The sequence below is a fragment of the Chaetodon auriga genome, chromosome 10 (genome assembly GCF_051107435.1).
Source record: "Chaetodon auriga isolate fChaAug3 chromosome 10, fChaAug3.hap1, whole genome shotgun sequence".
Taxonomy (NCBI): domain Eukaryota; kingdom Metazoa; phylum Chordata; class Actinopteri; order Chaetodontiformes; family Chaetodontidae; genus Chaetodon; species Chaetodon auriga.
Window position 1 is genome coordinate 13645116 of NC_135083.1, and position 17219 is coordinate 13662334.

A 17219-nucleotide genomic window follows, 5' to 3' on the forward strand; every position below is an offset into this window, starting at 1 on the left:
TAATGGAAACATAACTGTGAATATTATATGACATTCCTGCCAATGGATACCCATACATCCTACACATTGGACCTTACCGCCTCCCGTGGACAGCTGTTGTAAATTAGTGTTTTGCCACAAACACTAAATACAGTGCATCTGGTGCTTGTGCATAATTGTACGTGCAATCCCAATGCCACTGTCCATGTCCACGTCAGAAAAATTAAAAAATTTACTTGGCCTCAAAGAAATGATAAGCACCCTAAATTAGTTCCAGCCCTTAACATGTTCAAAAATTTGGTAATACAGTAAACACTATTCATATTGAAATATATATATTTTTTTTCTCTGTCTCACAGGCCTCCAGGGCCCACCAGACCTCAGGGCATGTTTGCCCGTCCACCATTCCCTCCTCAGTGGCAGGGCCAGGCCCCAGGTCCAAGGAGGTTCCCCCAGCCTGGCATGGAGGCTATGGGCATAAGGCACAACCTCAACCCTGCTGTCAACATCCATGGTATGGAAGGAATGGGTAACCCTCACACCATGATTCCAGGACATGGAGGAGAGACCATGCAGCCAGTGGGTCAAGGACCCCCACCGCAGTTCATTGAATTGAGACACAATTCACAGAGGCTACCCCTCCGACCCCAGTTTATGCCCCGTGGACCCCAGCCCAGGCCACGTCTCTTTGTACCAGAGCAAGAGATGGCAGCACCTTATGTTCAACAACATCCCATAGCTCAAGCTGGTGGCATTCAAACAGAGGGGGGCAATGACTCACAGCTGGGGTTACAGCAGGGTGGACTGTCAGATTTACTGCCTCAACAATCACCGGGCCCAGTAACACAACAGCCCCACCTGCAGCCCCAGGCAGCTACTTCCACTCCAAACATTCCTAGCACTGAGCAGCATCAGCTTCCACAACGAAGCATAGTCACAGGGCCCCAGCCTGCCATGGTAGAAAACAGTGAGGAACTGCCAGAGCCTGACCTGGAGGGGCTTGGGGATGCCCCAGGTGATGGAGGTGTGGAGGATGAGGATGATTTGGCTCTTGACTTGGACCCTGACAAAGGAGATGATGATTTAGGCAACCTGGACAACCTTGAAACCAATGATCCACATCTAGACGACTTGCTTAACAGTGATGAGTTTGACCTGCTGGCTTATACTGACCCTGAGCTGGACCAAGGAGACCCTAAAGATGTCTTCTCAGATCAGCTGCGGTTGGTGGAGGCAGAAAGTGAAGCACCTTCATCTTCCTCTGGATCTGTACTTGTTAAAGTGGAAGAGAAAGCCAAAGTGGAGCCAGGGCAGAAGTCTCTCACGGCAGCCCCCTCCACTGCAGGGGGATCTGCTACCCAACAGCCACCCTCTGCAGAAGCTGCTGATACCTCTAATGTCAAAGTAGAGGACAGAGGTCTGACCCCTCAGGTGCAGCCAGGGCAGGCTGTGGTGAAAGATGAAATAGGAGAGGCCGTGTCAATGCTACTTGGTGGGACCACACCATCAGCCAAGCCTACACAACCAGAAAACCAGTCAGCTTCACTCAGTTCTGTTCGATTAGGGGGGCTTCCTTACCCCCTTCCGAGCCAAGCTGATCCATTGCCATTTCCTCCAGCTGCTCCACATGCAGATATTGGGGATGATCCGCTGGGGCTGCCTGATGTAGGGGGACAGCACTCCCCTGCTGTAGATTTGGCAAAGGTAGAGAGCTCTTTAGATGGTGAACTGCCTCTTCTAATACAGGATCTGCTGGAGCATGAGAAAAAGGAACAGCAGAAGCAGCAACAGCTCAGTTCCCTCCACCAAGGAGGCATGACACCTCATTTTCCTGGCCTCACAAGTCAACAGCCGAACCCTCAGGCACCTGGGCAGATAATGCTGCCACACCACCATCGTCCACCACCACAAGGAATGATGGCTCAGCCAGGAATGGTGCCCCGTGCGCCGCACATACTGCAACAGCAGCAACAGCAGCAAAGGCTTATGGGAACTGGAATGGCACCTCCACCTCACATTGCCATGGTCCAGCAGCAAGCCATGATGAGGATGGGGCAGCCAGGGATCCATACAGGTCTCAGTCATCAGCAGCAGCAGCAGCCGCAGCCACAGCCGCAGCCACAGCCAGTGGTCAAACAGTCTCCTCTGGCCAACAATTTCTTTCCTGATAAAGGTAATCACTGTGGTTTGTCACTGTCGTTATGTAATCATCTTTTCACACTATATCAACCAATTTTGTGTTATACTTTTGTTGCAGATTTAGACAAATTTGCAACTGATGACATCATGGATCCCATTGCAAAGGCAAAGATGGTGGCACTAAAGGGTATCAAGAGAGTATTGGCACAGGATCCAATGGTCGTTCCCCCTGGCATTAACAGGTAATTTTATGCATATTGACATGGTCGGTATGTTTTGTATTCAACTGTTTCAAGTTCATTTTATGGTCCATACCAAAACCTAAATGGAAGTGACAGATATTTGTTGACTGTTTACCACACATAGACTTTATTTGAGAGCAGGGGACACCCAGGTATATTCATAGCTGCCAAAGTATAGTTGGTGACCCATTTTAGCATTTTTAGCTGAAATCTTTTTTTATTTGTTCAAGAACAACAGTATCCACTCTTGATTTCAAAGTGGACAACCTCACGACGCTCAACACCTCCTGTTGCTGTTTAATCTGATACTGTGAAAAGGGTCTACAGTCAGTCACACATGCTCTGCAGAGAAACACAGAGGGAAAGACATTCTCTGATATAATGTCCTCCTGTAAATGCACTGATTGTGGACCAACTTCTCCTGTTAAATGCAGGCTGTTGTTTTGTTAAAGTTGATAGACTACATTATTAATAACAAGCCTCCTCCATGTGGCACACCTACTGTTGTGAAAACAGATTTGTAAGTGAAAAAAATCCAAAATTCAAATTGTGTTTTTTTTGGGGGGGACTTCATTAAAGATATTACTGATGAAGAAAATCAACAGAGCAGATATTAATATACAGATAGACATAATATAACCACTGTGTAGGTGTGTATCAACCGGATGTGTAAACAGGCAACTGTTGACACATCTTCCATAGCAAATTAAAAGGGGGCAAGTCATGGAGCATGCATTAAATTTGTCAGCTATACGGAATGGAGGACAACTTATGCAGAAGAAGGGGACAGTTATTGTTGGTGCTGGTGTTGCAGATCATCTAGTTTCCCTGTTACCGAGTGACTTCTGTCCGAATGTGTCATTGATTGCTTGTGGTTACAGAGATGTTTAGAAAAAGGAAGCAACTGCTGTTCTCTGTTTTTATAAAAACTAGCAAAACATACCCATTCAGCATACTCAATTTGTCTTCAACAATATGGGTATAGGTCTTGACACCTACAGGAATTATGCAGCTGGTTTTAAAAAACATCACCACAGAATAACAGAGTTATACCTTTCAGTGTAATACAATCCCATAAAACGTCACAGGAGTATTTGAGTCCATACGTACGGGCATGCTCCCCCTTGGCAGAGTAGGCCAATGCGGTCTTGTGCATCTGCTTATGCCCTACTTCATGCTGAATTTTTTTTTTTTTAAGGAATTAAAAATGAAAGAACAAAAAATCATCAAAAGGAAACACACTGATTTGCATTTTTGTTATGCCTCTGTGCTTGTGACAAACATGGCCTAAGGCATTATGTTTTCTGGTTGTCTGTACGTACGTCCCCATTCTTGTGATAGCTCAGGAACACCTTGAGGCAATGTCTTCAAATTTGGCACAAATATTCACTTGGACTCAATGATAAGCTGATTAATATTTGGTGGTCAAAGGTCATAGTTACTGTGACTTTACATCTGTCCCTTTCTTGTGAATATGATATCTCAGGAATGCCTGGAGGGAATTTCATTACGTCTGGCACAAATGTCAGTAACAGTAAGCACATCACTGTTCATACTGCTGCCATGTCCAGCACTGATTCTGATGGTTTTCAGTAGTATGTTCACTGACCGTCTCTCTCACAGAATCTGCAGTGGTACTGGCACAATTATTTCCTGAAGTGGATGTTAAGAATTATTTTAAAAAGTGTCTGTTACACACTGTTGTTTTTCTATACTCCTCCTCCAAAGGAAGTGATGTATTATGCAGCAGTACCGCACTTAAACTGTCCAATGTCAACTGTCATCACAAGAAACCCATTAGGTTGTGGTAGCAACATGGTGATTTGCAACTTTTTTGCACAAGGCTTTGGAAATTATGTAAATTACAGACTATTGCTCAGTAAACTGCAGGTATCGTTAAATATTTTATGTTTTGTTTTCTCTTCAGGCAACAGGTTTCTTTGCTTGCTCAGAGGCTGGCTTCTGCCCCAGGCACAGATCTGGGTCAGCTTCCATCTGGACCTCCAAAGGTATGCTTTGCTGCTTGTAGAAGTGATTGATTTACTGTCATTTTAAGCCTTGTGTTGATTTTTTTTTTTTTTTTTGAAATCCTTTCTTGTTATGTTTAGGAGGGAGAGACAAGTGATGCCACCCAGTCAAGACCCAACCCTCCCCAGTTTGTGCAAGGAATCATCAGTATGTTCTACCAATTCAGCCCTGTGTTTAGAGTGTGTTTTAAAATGTGTTTAGTTATCTGGAAAGACATTATATTGCTGTCCACATACTCTTATTTATGATTTAATTTATCCTCCTCTGTTATAGATGATGCAGAACAGCACCAATATGAAGAATGGCTTCTTCACACCCAACAGTTACTTCAAATGCAGTTGAAATTTTTGGAGGAACAGATTGGAGTTCACCGCAAATCACGCAAGGCGCTCTGTGCTAAGCAACGCACTGCTAAGAAAGCTGGCAGGGAGTTTGCTGAGGCAGATGCAGAGAAACTAAAGTTGGTTACAGAAGAGCAGAGCAAAATTCAGAAACAGCTTGACCAGGTGTGTAGTTATAAGGTTTACAAACTTGTCCACATTAAATGCACTTGGTATCTCAATATGCAAATTCATATTTGTTCATAATTATTCTGCCCCAGGTACGCAAGCAACAGAAGGAGCACACCAATCTTATTGCAGAGTACAGAAGCAAGCAGCAGCAGCATCAGCAGCATCAGCAAGGCTCAGGTCTTCTTACCCCAGGCCATTCTGCCCAGGGGGGCCCCCCTCACATGTTTCCCAAGATGCCTGGCCAGATGGTGATGGGCCAACAGGGAACACCAGTAATGGGCCAGCACCCAGGCATGATGCCCCAAGGTGGAATGCCCGTCAGGATGCCCCAAGGGCAGCCCTTCATTGGTGGTGCCCAACCCCAGCTCCCTGCAACGCTCGGAGCCAGTGGTGCAAGGGCCCCAGGTCCTCCTGGAGCTTCAACAGGATTCTTCCCACAGGGGCCTGGAATGCAAGGTGCAGACCCCAGGCTTCTCCAAGAAAGACAGCTTCAACATAGGATGCAGATGGCAAAGCTCCAGCAACAGCAGCAGCAACAGCAAGTGATGATGGGCCAGCAACCAATGCCACACCCAAATCAACAGGCTGGCTTAATCTCTCAGCCACAGACTGGTATGATGGGGAACCCACTTATGGCCCAACAACAAGTAAACAGTCAGCAGGGAATGCTAGCCAATCAGGCCAATCAGCAGACCATGGTGCAGGTACCACAAGGAATGGTAGGAAACCAGCCTGTGGCTTCACTACAACAGAACCTTGCAGGAGGCCAGCCTATTAACCATCCTCAAGCCATGATGGCAGCTCAACCAGGGATTATGGGGAACCAGCCAGTTGCACTATCACAGCAACAGAGGCCTCAGCTGATGATGGGTCAGCAGGGAATGGTTGGACCTTCAGGTCATCCTGGCCTCAGGAGTCCCCAGGTTCAGTTGACTCCACAACAACAGAACATTCTGGCCCAACGCATGCTTGCATCTCAGCAGCAGCAAAATGTTGCAAAGAATTTGGCCCACCTTCAGCAGCAGCAGATGGCACAGCAAAGACAACCAACACAGTTGATCAGTCAGTCCGGCCAAGAGCAAGGAGGGCTCTCCCAACCCCCTACCCCACAGATGGGCTCCTCGCCTTCAGCAGGAAGTATCACACCACAGCCACAGGGAGCAACAGACAGCCAAAACTCAGGCCCCAAAGAGGGTGGGATCCTCAGCCCTGATTCGAGAACGCCACCACAGCAGAGTGGTCCCTCCACTCCCAATCAGATGACCCAACTAGGCAATGCAAATGATCATCAAACTGACATGGGGAGGCAGCAGTTACAACAACAACAACAACAGCAGCAGCAACAAAACCAGATTTATATGGCCCAACAGCAACAGTCAAATCCTCAGTCTGTACCTGAACAACAAGCAGGTTTGACTGGAAACCAACAATCTGGTGTGCTTCAGCAACAGCAGCAACAACTTCCGCTTACTATCCAGAGGCAAGGTTCCCTCAGTGTTGAGAAGCCTGGTTTGATAACTGTTAAAGAGGAAGGAAAGCCAAATGATTTCTTAGCTCAGCAGCAACAGCAACAAACAGTTCAAAATGTCATGCAGCAGTCACAAGATCCCAGCATGCAGCAGCAGGTCATAGGGCAGGGTCATCCTGGCCAGCCACAGCCTATTGTGATGGGCCATAGTCCACAACAGCAAGCTCTCATGGCCCAGCAGCAAAAACAACAGGCCATGATGGGCATGATAAGAGCCCAGCAGCAAGGGATGATGGCACAAAGGCCTGTACTTCCACCGGGACAGATACGCAATCCTGTCAACATACAAGCTATTATTGCTCAAAATCCTCAGCTCCGCAATCTTCCCCCAAACCAGCAGATACAGCACATCCAGGCCATGATTGCCCAGAGGCAGCTCCAACAGGGACAGATGCTGCGGATGTCAATGGGTCAAGGTCAGCAGAGTCAGTTAAGATCTCACATGCCACCAGGACAGGTGCCACAGGTTGGGCAGCAGGTGCCAGGGATGGAAGGCCAACAGATGCCATATGGAGCCATGGGGAAGCCAGGAGCAGTCAGCACTCAGCAACAGTCAGGCATGTTGGGTCAACAACCTGGTGTTGTCCCTCAGATACAGCAGGGGATGATGGTTCCTGGGCAACAACAGCCACAAGTAGGGGAGATGATGCAACATATTATGAGAGGTCAGGTACCAGGGCCACCTTCCTCCATGGACCATGGACGTATGATAAGGCCAACGTCTCCACGTCAACCATTGGCTAACTCTCCTGGGGATGCACAACGGCACACATTTAATCAGGCTATGGGGATGCGTCCACCTACTCCCAACCAGAACCAACAAGCGCTAATGGTAGCTGCAGCAGGCCGCATGCAGGGCTCTCCATCCCATGCATATTCTCCAAGAGGTCCCGTCAGCATGAGCCCAGCACACCCAGCCTCACCCCATTCATCCCATGTCTCCTCTCCCTCTATAGCTGACAGTAGGGCTGGAAGGGGGAGTCCATACAGCCAAGTCAAGGCATCTCCACTCAGGTCACCTGGAGCCAGGAGTCCACTGGATTGTCCAGGACTGAAAATAGAAACTCAGACATTAGGCAGTGAAACATCTCAGACAGCCTCACTTATCCCCAACGGTCCGCAGAAAGGCATGAATGTTCAGCAGCAGTCGCAGCAGCTCACAGAGAGCCATTCTACTCATGCGCAACATAGCTCTAGAGTAGGGGAGCTATGCAAGATGACATTACAGAACATTAAACAGGAACCAAGAGAGGTTCAGTGTGATGGTGCAGCAGAGGCTCATCCTGGGGCTATAAAGCGAGAAGCAACAGGAGAGACAGTTATTTCTGGAAACAGCCCTAGTACACTTATTAATGCTGGAAACATGGCTGGAGACCCTGGTACTCAAGGCCCTAGGTCTGAGACTGGACAGCAACTGCTACAGAAACTCCTGAGAACCAAGAATCTTCAGCTTGGTGCTCAGAGGCCTTCTGAAGGCATCCACAGTGAGATCAATGGTCACATCAACACCAAACTAGCAATGCTGGAGCAAAAACTTCAAGGGACTCCACGAAATATGGAGGTATGTTTTTCATCAGTGCATTTAGTCTTTTTGTCGTCATCATGTTATTGTTTGTGTGGAAAGGACCTCTTGTTCATTTTGTCATCCCTTGCAGGATTTACAGTCTATAACAAAAAGGGCTCCTGCACAAAAACCAAAGCGCACTAATAAGGCAACTGGAGACCGAGGTCCTAACGCACGGAAGAAGAATAAGAAGGAAGAAGTTGGAAAAAGTGCTGAAGCCCTGATTAAGCAACTCAAACAGGTAAAAGATTGAAATGAATTTCCTAAAATATTTTTTCCATTGATGTTTTGAAGAATGCTTCTACATTATCTCAACAAATGGAAATTTACCCTCCAGGGTCTGTCACTGCTGCCGCTGATGGAGCCTTCAATCACTGCCAGTCTGGATCTGTTTGCCCCTTTCGGAAGCAGTCCAGCCAATGGCAAAGCCCAGCTCAAAGGATCTTTTGGAAATGCAGTGCTTGACAATATCCCAGACTACTATTCTCAGTTACTCACCAAGGTATAACTCAGCTGCTACAAGTACCATTGGCCAGCTGTGACAGCATTTGGTTGTTGATTAATACTACTTCAGGAACAAAATCTTCAAAAGCAAAGTTGTTTTATGATGTTATTGTTTTGTGCCTTTACAGAGTAACCTCAGCAACCCACCGACACCCCCATCCTCCCTACCACCGACTCCTCCGCCTTCAGTGCAGCACAAGCTACTGAATGGAGTGACTCCAGGAGAGGAGCTGTCTGAGGGTCAGAAAGACACAGAGCCAGCAGAGGAGCCAATGGGTAAACAATGAGGGATTTGGCATAAAATTAATGTTTACGATGATATTTGATTTGCAGTTGTACAGTAATTGGGTTCTGAATTACTAATGTTCCCTGCAGATTCCGTTACAGAAGAGGTGAAGAGTGTAGACATTCTAGCAGCTCTCCCCACCCCACCACATAACCAGAATGAGGATATCAGGTACAATGGGATGGTTCTCATTAGTTTGTCAACCATAGTACATGGATTTCTTGTTGCTGAGTGGCTATAACTGTAGGAAATGCCTTTTTAATAGGATGGAGAGTGATGACGAGGATGCCCCAGAAAGCATCATCCCGGCATCATCCCCTGAGAGTAACGTAGGAGATGAGACACCACGTTTCCCCCACCTTCGAGAGCCTAAAGAGGAAGAAACCGAGAGAGCAATATCCCCCATTATCCCCCTGATACCCCGCACTGCCATCCCAGGTTTTATACAGCATGCAAAATATAATTACCCAAAATAGCAACATTGATAATTTAATATGTATTTGTACAATGTGTTTTGGTGAAATCCAAAAAGCTTATCCTGAATGTTTTGCATTATGTTTCACCATTCAAGTCTTGTTTAATGACAACTAAAATGCAAACTGCCAAAAGAATAATTTACACATTTTCATTTGCAGCATTCCCAGAAAATAAACCATTTGAAGCAGCCGATAGCAAGGTAGTTTCCACATCCAACCACTGGGACAAGGCCAAAAGCAACGAGGTGTCTGTTACCTTCACATTGTCCTCTGCTGCAGCCAAGGTACGAGGCCATGATATCACTGCACCCAGTTTAACCTTTGCTTATCTTTATGCATACTGTAGTTAACAAGAACTGACTTTTTTCCAGAAACTGAACCACGTGATGATGGCCATGGCCCAGCTGCTCAACATTAGGATGCCAGGTTCTTATGAGGTGACTTTCCCTCCTCAAAACCCTGACATGCATGGAGTTGATGGGCCTGGGAAGGGACCTGGTCAGTCAGGTAGGCATTAAGAGACATACAGTTTACTTATTCATGGTATCTTTTTTTTTTTTTTTTTTAAACAGATGCATCTTACTATTGCACTATCCCCTTTGCTGGTGTAGTACAGCAAAAGTCTTATTTAAATTGACCTGTTGTTTCTGTCTCCAAATGTTTTTAACGTCACTCTGCCATACCAATTTGATTCTAATTAAGAATACCTAAAGGGTGCAAAATGTCATTTTTTTTAGCCTTTTAAGCCTCTTGTAATGTGAATCTGTTGGGTGCTACTTGAGCATGTGAATTGCACAGAATTGCTGCCCAAAAGGGATATGCTCGTATATTTACATTTCTCCCAAACATGAATGCAAAACTTCTAAGATCATTCTTCCTTAAATGAAAACTAATGTTATGGTGGTCATGTTTTCCAGGGGCCCTGTGCACAAAGGACAGTGCTTCACCCAGTCAGGATGAGTGGCTAAGGCAATTTGATGTGTCTCTACCAGGCTGTACATTGAAGAAACAAGTGGACATTCTGGCACTTATTAAACAGGTCAGTCATTACAGGTTTCTTGAGAACTGTGTGAATTATTATTTTTTTTGAATCATATACTGTCTTAAGTATATTTCTTCAGAGCTGTAGATCTCATATGTGCATTTGTCTCTCAGGAATTCCCAGAGAAAGAGGACAAACCGGTCCAGCACTGTTACACAACCAATGTAAATGACTTGGATGTGCGCCACCTTCCTCACATGCCAGTGGAGGAATCTCCACCCCCTTCACCATCCCCTCCACATCCTCCCCCATCTGCCCCAGTACCATCTACTGAAGCCGAACCTTTGAAGAAATCAGCTCCTCCATCCCCGTTACCCTCCAGTCCCACCACTGTCCAGATCAAGACTGAGCCTGAACAGGATGTTGATCCTCCTCTTAATGCTGCTCAACCAACTGATGTCACAGAGTCTGAAGTTGCTGCTCCAGAGTCGGTCACGGATCCAGCAACTGCCTGTGCAGTTCCAGATCCTGCTGCTCCTACTGAAGATCATCAGAGTCCTGCTGCCAAGGAGGAGGACTTGGCCACTGATATAGCTCAACCTCCTGATGATTCTCCCAATGATGTGGAGTCTTCCCCGAAGGCTGTCAAGCAGCGCAGGCCTCTGTCCCCTGATGAGGAGGTGGTACATCCTAAAGTGAAAAAATGGAAGGGGATTCGCTGGAAGCGTCTTCAGATTGTCATCTCAATACGCAAGGGTGGTTCTAAGAAGGAGAGCAGCCGTGAGGTGTCCGAGCTAATGGAACGTCTGCGCATTACGCTCCGACCAGACAAGCTGCCTCGGGATAAACGAAAATGCTGCTTCTGCCATGAGGAAGGTGATGGAGCCACAGATGGGCCTGCTCGGTTGCTTAACATTGATGTGGACCTGTGGGTGCACCTTAACTGTGCCCTGTGGTCCACGGAGGTTTATGAGACACAGGGGGGCGCCCTTATCAATGTGGAGGTAGCCCTGCGCCGGGGATTGCGGACTCTTTGCGCATACTGCCAGAAAACAGGTGCCACCAACAGCTGCAACAGACTGCGCTGCCCGAATGTCTACCACTTCGCCTGTGCCATCCGGGCACGCTGCATGTTCTTCAAGGACAAGACCATGTTGTGCACCCAGCATAAGCTGAAGGGCCCCAGTGAAGATGAACTCAGCGCGTTTGCGGTTTTACGGCGCGTCTACATTGAGCGTGATGAAGTGAAGCAGATTGCCAGCATCTTGCAGCGAGGTGACCGTATCCACCTGTTTCGCGTTGGCGGTCTCATCTTTCATGCTGTTGGCCAGTTGCTACCCTCCCAGATGGCGAACTTCCACTCACCCACTGCCATCTTCCCTGTCGGCTATGAGGCCACACGCATCTACTGGAGCACGCGTCTGCCCAACAAGCGCTGTCGCTACCGCTGCCGCATCAGCGAGGATGATGGTCGCCCACTGTTTGAAGTGCGTGTTCTGGAGCATGGCATGGAGGATTTGCAGTATCGTGACACTACTCCAGAGGGTAAGAACTTACGTTACATAGCATCTGTGTGTTTTTACTTTTTCACTTGAAATACCTCTTCAACAATGACTCTATTTAATTCGCCATCTTTGCCTTCAGGGATCTGGGAACGGGTGGTTCAGCAGGTGGCTAAACTCCGAGATGAGTCATCAATGTTGAAACTGTTCACTGAACATGTCAAAGGAGAGGAGATGTATGGCCTCACAGTTCATGCAGTCATGCGTATCACTGAGTCGGTAAGAATACACAGCAGGAAAAAGTGTCACTTTGGCTCCCCTCTAAAATTGTCTTTGTCTCCCAGTCATAATTAAACCCCCTTTACAAAATAGTATGCACACATACAAGGTGTCTGCAGTAACAGTAAACTTATGAATTGGTAAAAAGATTGTTCCATTTTTTTGTATATTTGCTAAAATGGTACAAGATTTGAAACTTCATGCAACAGAAAAAAACAAAAGTCACCTTATTGATGGATATAGAGAAGGCAAACATCACGTGCAGACATGACAGTATACAGAGAGCTGGACCAGATTCAGGTCTCAGTAATTGTAACGTGGGCTACAGAGCCACACAAGTCTGCTATGATATAATGGTTCTACTGATCAGCATGCACGATTAGCTTGATTTGTGGGACTTTGATGTGTTTTAGTTGCCTGGAGTGGAGAACTGCCAGAACTACCAGTTCCGATATGGCCGCCACCCGCTGATGGAGCTCCCTCTCATGATCAATCCTACTGGCTGTGCTCGCTCTGAACCCAAGGTCCCCACACAGTGCAAGAGGTAAAGTAGCATCGTTTTAGGAATAAGTCACAGGAAGCTGAACTTTACAGTAACGCCCAACATGTTCTGGTTGGCACAATGTATTAAGTTATTGTTTCAGTCTCCTTTTGGCAACGTGTTCTGTTATAGTGGATGGAAAGAAGTCAGTGCTAATTTTCCTAGTATGAGGTGCTTTTCAGTTAGTTCCTCAATGTGTAGCTCAACAAGGTCCCACAGCTTTTAAACTTTTGTTGACATTTTTACCAAAAAACCTTGCATTTCTAAATGCATCTTACAAACTGGATGCACACTCACATTTTCTTTGCTGCTTGTTTCAAGGCCTCACACTCTAAATAGCACCAGCGTGTCAAAGGCCTACCAGAGTACCTTCACTGGAGAGCTCAACACACCGTACAGCAAGCAGTTTGTCCACTCCAAGTCGTCCCAGTATCGACGCCTGAAGACTGAGTGGAAAAACAATGTGTATCTGGCACGGTCCCGTATCCAGGGCCTGGGTCTGTATGCTGCAAAGGATCTGGAGAAGCACACCATGGTCATAGAGTACATTGGTACTGTCATACGCAACGAGGTGGCCAATCGGCGAGAGAAGATCTATGAGTCGCAGGTACACCAATTATGCATCAGCGCTTTAATGCAAGTTACACAAAAGGCGTTACTTTGGTTTAAAGTATAAAAAAAGCAAAAATACAAAGACATTTAAGTCTGTGCGTATATCAACCTTTTTCTGTTTCTTCTTCTAACTTAGAACCGTGGGATTTACATGTTCCGCATCAACAACGAGCAGGTGATTGATGCCACTCTGACAGGTGGACCAGCTCGGTAAGTGTTGTTTTTTGATTACTTACCTCATGGTAAGCCCTTGAGTCTAGTATGTTTTGAGCTGACTGAATTTCTTTTCTCCTCTCCAGCTATGTCAACCACTCCTGTGCCCCCAACTGTGTCGCAGAGGTTGTAACGTTTGACAAAGAAGACAAGATTATTATCATTTCCAGCCGCAGGATCCCCAAGGGAGAAGAGGTGCAGTGCATTAGAAAAGTCCACTGCTCAGCCTTAAATAGCCCCTTAATTTGAATACTTCTTGTATGTTTTTGAAGTTCTTCTTAAAATCTCAACAGCATTTAACTGTCTCTGTTTCGACATTCCAGCTGACCTACGACTACCAGTTTGATTTCGAGGACGATCAGCACAAGATCCCTTGCCATTGTGGAGCCTGGAATTGCCGAAAGTGGATGAACTAACCAGAAGAAAGCAGAAAGGAGAATTCCCCTCTCACTGGTGCCAGAACACTCCTGCGCCAAAGCCTTTGAATCCTACATAGCCAGTGCATAAGCTGTTCTGAAACATGTGGAGGAAGGCAGGCCTCCGTCACTGAAAGACTAAAGCGTTGACACCTGTAGCCAAAGGTTTGATGAGCATTAATCAATAAAAGCAACCGACCGCCTCCATCAACAGCAGCTTGATGGTGGGACTATCTGTCATGTTTGGACAAGTGAATCACCTTTTCCTCAGCCAAAACCCTTTCCCCCCTCGACTGTTCTCAATAAGCTTACAGTGGCTGGAAAACAATCCTAAACATCTACCAAATGATTCTGACCCTCGTAGTGCAGAGCTCACCGGGAGCTTCAACAAAAAGCCATTTTAAAATACTAATAATGAACTAATGATGCATTTTTATGTTCCAAGTCGGACCTATTTCCTGCCCCACCTGACCACACCTCCCCCTCACCTCCCAGAAAATGGCACTTTCCCCATCAAGTCATCAATGAAGACAACACGGATATTTGGCTAGCTAGACAATCTTGATGTGGCTCTGCGTAAGAACTACATATGATCGATGGAGAAAAAAAAGAAGGAAAAAAAAAAAAAGATGCAAGTTAATATAAAATTTGAGAAGCTATTGATCTGTGGCTCCAGAGGCACCAGATGTTGTGACTGTGTGGAGTCCCAAGGTGGGTTAGATGGACCCAGTCTACCTCATTGATTTAGCGGGAAGTGACTGCTTTGTATAAAAACTGTTAACTGCTACTGTGGAACGGGGGGGAAAGGGGGAATGTTTTTATGGGCTTAGCCTTCTCGGACAAGCAGGGAATCTTAAGCAGCAGGTTTGCTCTATCTACTCTATGCTGATGATGATTTACAATAATGAGCCAACATAATTATTATTCATGAATTGTTTATACAGAGGAAATATATGACAGTTTTGATAAGATATTGCATTAAAATCACAATCAGAAGCTTAGCGGGTGTCCTGTATGCCACCAAATCATCCTGGTTAATGATGTAGCTTTTTCTTCTTCTTTTTTTTTTTTTGTTCTCTTTATTTATGCGTCTCAGAACCATATTACTAGCTGTGTGAAAGCACAAGAACATCCACCTGTTTAAGTTGCTTCAGTACAGTGATGGTGTGAGTGAGTGGCTCTAGGATCACAGGACGCTTAGTCTTTCAAGAAGACTACAAAGTCCAAAATTTTACCAAGTACACATTTGCTTGCTGCTTCATACATTGAAGCTCCACTCGTTGAAAACCAGCCGGTGGATGCATGACTACTGTCCCATGAAATGCTTTTTATTCCCCAACAGCTCGACCTTTTCACGACTCAACCTTAAACTTTGAATCATGCCTCTTCCTCTCTGTATAATTTAGTGGACTGTTGTTAAACTTTACTGTAGTAAGTCTTCCTCTGCCTGAGTACAGCCTGCAGTGTTTCTACTTCCCCTGTAGTGTGCTTTTCTAGTGCTGGTACTGTCCTCTCGAGGCTGAACTGATGGCAGGGAAAGACTTATTGGAAAAAAGGGCATTTGTTTTCATTTCTATGTAAGATGAAAAAGTCTTTAAAGGGAGCTTTACTAAAACTCCACCTTCCCATACTACTTTGTTTCCTCCTTCCCCTAACCTAAGACCTCACATGATTTTAAAAATGCAAAGTTGTACAAACTGTATATATAGTATATGCATTAGGGGACAGCAACTCTTTATCCAGCCCCTTTGTAATCAATACAGTCAAAAGTGTAGAGAAATAAAATTGAGAAAAAAAAAAATCAACCACTGGATATCATTTTAACAAAGATAAAGCTGTATATAAATATAAATATATGTAAAATGGCAAACTAATATCTTTATGTATATGAACCAGAGTGTTTTGCATTTACCTGTTTTTCTATTAGTGTTTTTTGCTATAAGCTCTCAGAGACAAGTTTGTTAAAAATAGGTATGAGAAACTGTCCGGTCTTCTCCAATCAACTGCGACGAGAAGCCGACGTGATTATAAAACTGTTTGGATTCACGTGGAGGGTCGTTAATTAGACATGAAAATCACTTCTTGCATAAAGCAGTACAATGGTGCATAGCATTTGTATTTATGTAATATTGTTCGTGTTTATTTTTTTCTTTTTATTTATGCTACTGCTTGTTGATTACCAAAACCTGTCCCTTAATCAGTCACAATTGGATTAATATACTCTTGAATGGAAAATCTTGAACTCCTAGAATATTGTTAGTGTTTTGCTTTTTTATATCTTCCCTATAGAAGTGAATGTGTTGGTAAACCTTGTGAAATGGTTACTTGGCCTAATGTATGTTATGATGTAATACTCAAAGTTAATCCCATACTTAACCTGGTAATGAATTGCACTCTCATAGTATAACAGAGAACTTCTCTAAAGTGGTAGATATTGATCAAGTATCCGAAGCAGTGATATATATATTTTTTGGTATGTTTCTATTTCAAGGGAAGATCGTGACGAGACATTATGCCGCTCACTGGATTTTAGCCTGAATCATTTTTAACTTCTCTGAATCTTAATTTAAGTTCTCTGCATATCTTATAATTTAATAAAGTTTGCTCAAATTGAAGGTTTTTTTTAACCTCACCTACTTTTTAAAAAGATGTTGCATCTGTACAGCAGAGATACTTTTAGGGAATATGAATAAATATAATGATCATTTTTATTGTATGTGGCATGTTTTGTATGGATATTATTTTGAATTGTACATATTTTTTTCAGGACGCCAGAGGTTGCATCTCTTTATATACAGCTGTCCCACTTCCTTTCCCCCTCATCTGATTTCTTTGTCTGCTTTTGTTTCTTGTAAAGGAAAATAAAATGCATTTTAAATATGTGCTCATCTATCTTTTTTTTTTTTTTACAACTCAAATTTCAAGGGTTCACTCATGACCTTGGAAACATATTTTAAAATATATTGATTTAAGGTCTGTTTAAATGATTTCTTGCAGAGCTGTCTGTCACGGCCTTCACGGGTGGATCGAGTTTGCCGGGTTCCGCTGTCATCACGTGACTTCAGTGTGCAATATGGCCGGGAGAGTTTAACCCCATGAAGCTGATGGCGAGTTAAGAATTTTATTCTAGCTTTCAGGTTAAAACAACTGATTTCCCACATGAGGCTCATGGAGGCTGCAACCGAACAGACAGACACTGTAACACACTCAGTCTGGATTAATCCAGACTGCTGAAGGCTCAGTAATGTAAGATTAAATTTTGATATATATATTTACATGCAACAACTCTGGGAGGGATCCCTTAAAGAGGAGCTTGACTGATTTTCCACATCAAAGTCTGTTTACAGGTTTTATGAACTACTACATGTGAAAAATCAAGTTGTGTAAGGGGGTTTGTGGGCTGAAGACCACAAATC

The 17219-nt window shown here is 44.8% G+C and overlaps 1 protein-coding gene across 5 annotated transcripts in view; it reads left to right on the forward strand.

The window, feature by feature from the left end:
- kmt2d (lysine (K)-specific methyltransferase 2D) overlaps positions 1-16685 on the forward strand; it is a 33061-nt gene extending 16376 nt beyond the window's left edge. For all 5 annotated transcript variants that reach the window (XM_076741911.1, XM_076741914.1, XM_076741913.1 and 2 more), the window contains exons 35-55: positions 339-2152; positions 2237-2360; positions 4288-4369; positions 4469-4535; positions 4662-4894; positions 4990-7989; positions 8084-8233; positions 8330-8494; positions 8625-8772; positions 8872-8953; positions 9048-9220; positions 9418-9542; positions 9630-9765; positions 10176-10297; positions 10414-11785; positions 11885-12021; positions 12435-12565; positions 12884-13169; positions 13311-13384; positions 13474-13582; positions 13711-16685. In XM_076741911.1, the coding sequence (XP_076598026.1) occupies positions 339-2152; positions 2237-2360; positions 4288-4369; positions 4469-4535; positions 4662-4894; positions 4990-7989; positions 8084-8233; positions 8330-8494; positions 8625-8772; positions 8872-8953; positions 9048-9220; positions 9418-9542; positions 9630-9765; positions 10176-10297; positions 10414-11785; positions 11885-12021; positions 12435-12565; positions 12884-13169; positions 13311-13384; positions 13474-13582; positions 13711-13803 (8623 nt within the window). In that variant the 3' untranslated portion in view covers positions 13804-16685. The remainder of the gene's footprint in view (positions 1-338; positions 2153-2236; positions 2361-4287; positions 4370-4468; positions 4536-4661; positions 4895-4989; positions 7990-8083; positions 8234-8329; positions 8495-8624; positions 8773-8871; positions 8954-9047; positions 9221-9417; positions 9543-9629; positions 9766-10175; positions 10298-10413; positions 11786-11884; positions 12022-12434; positions 12566-12883; positions 13170-13310; positions 13385-13473; positions 13583-13710) is intronic.
- Positions 16686-17219: the final 534 nt, after the last annotated feature.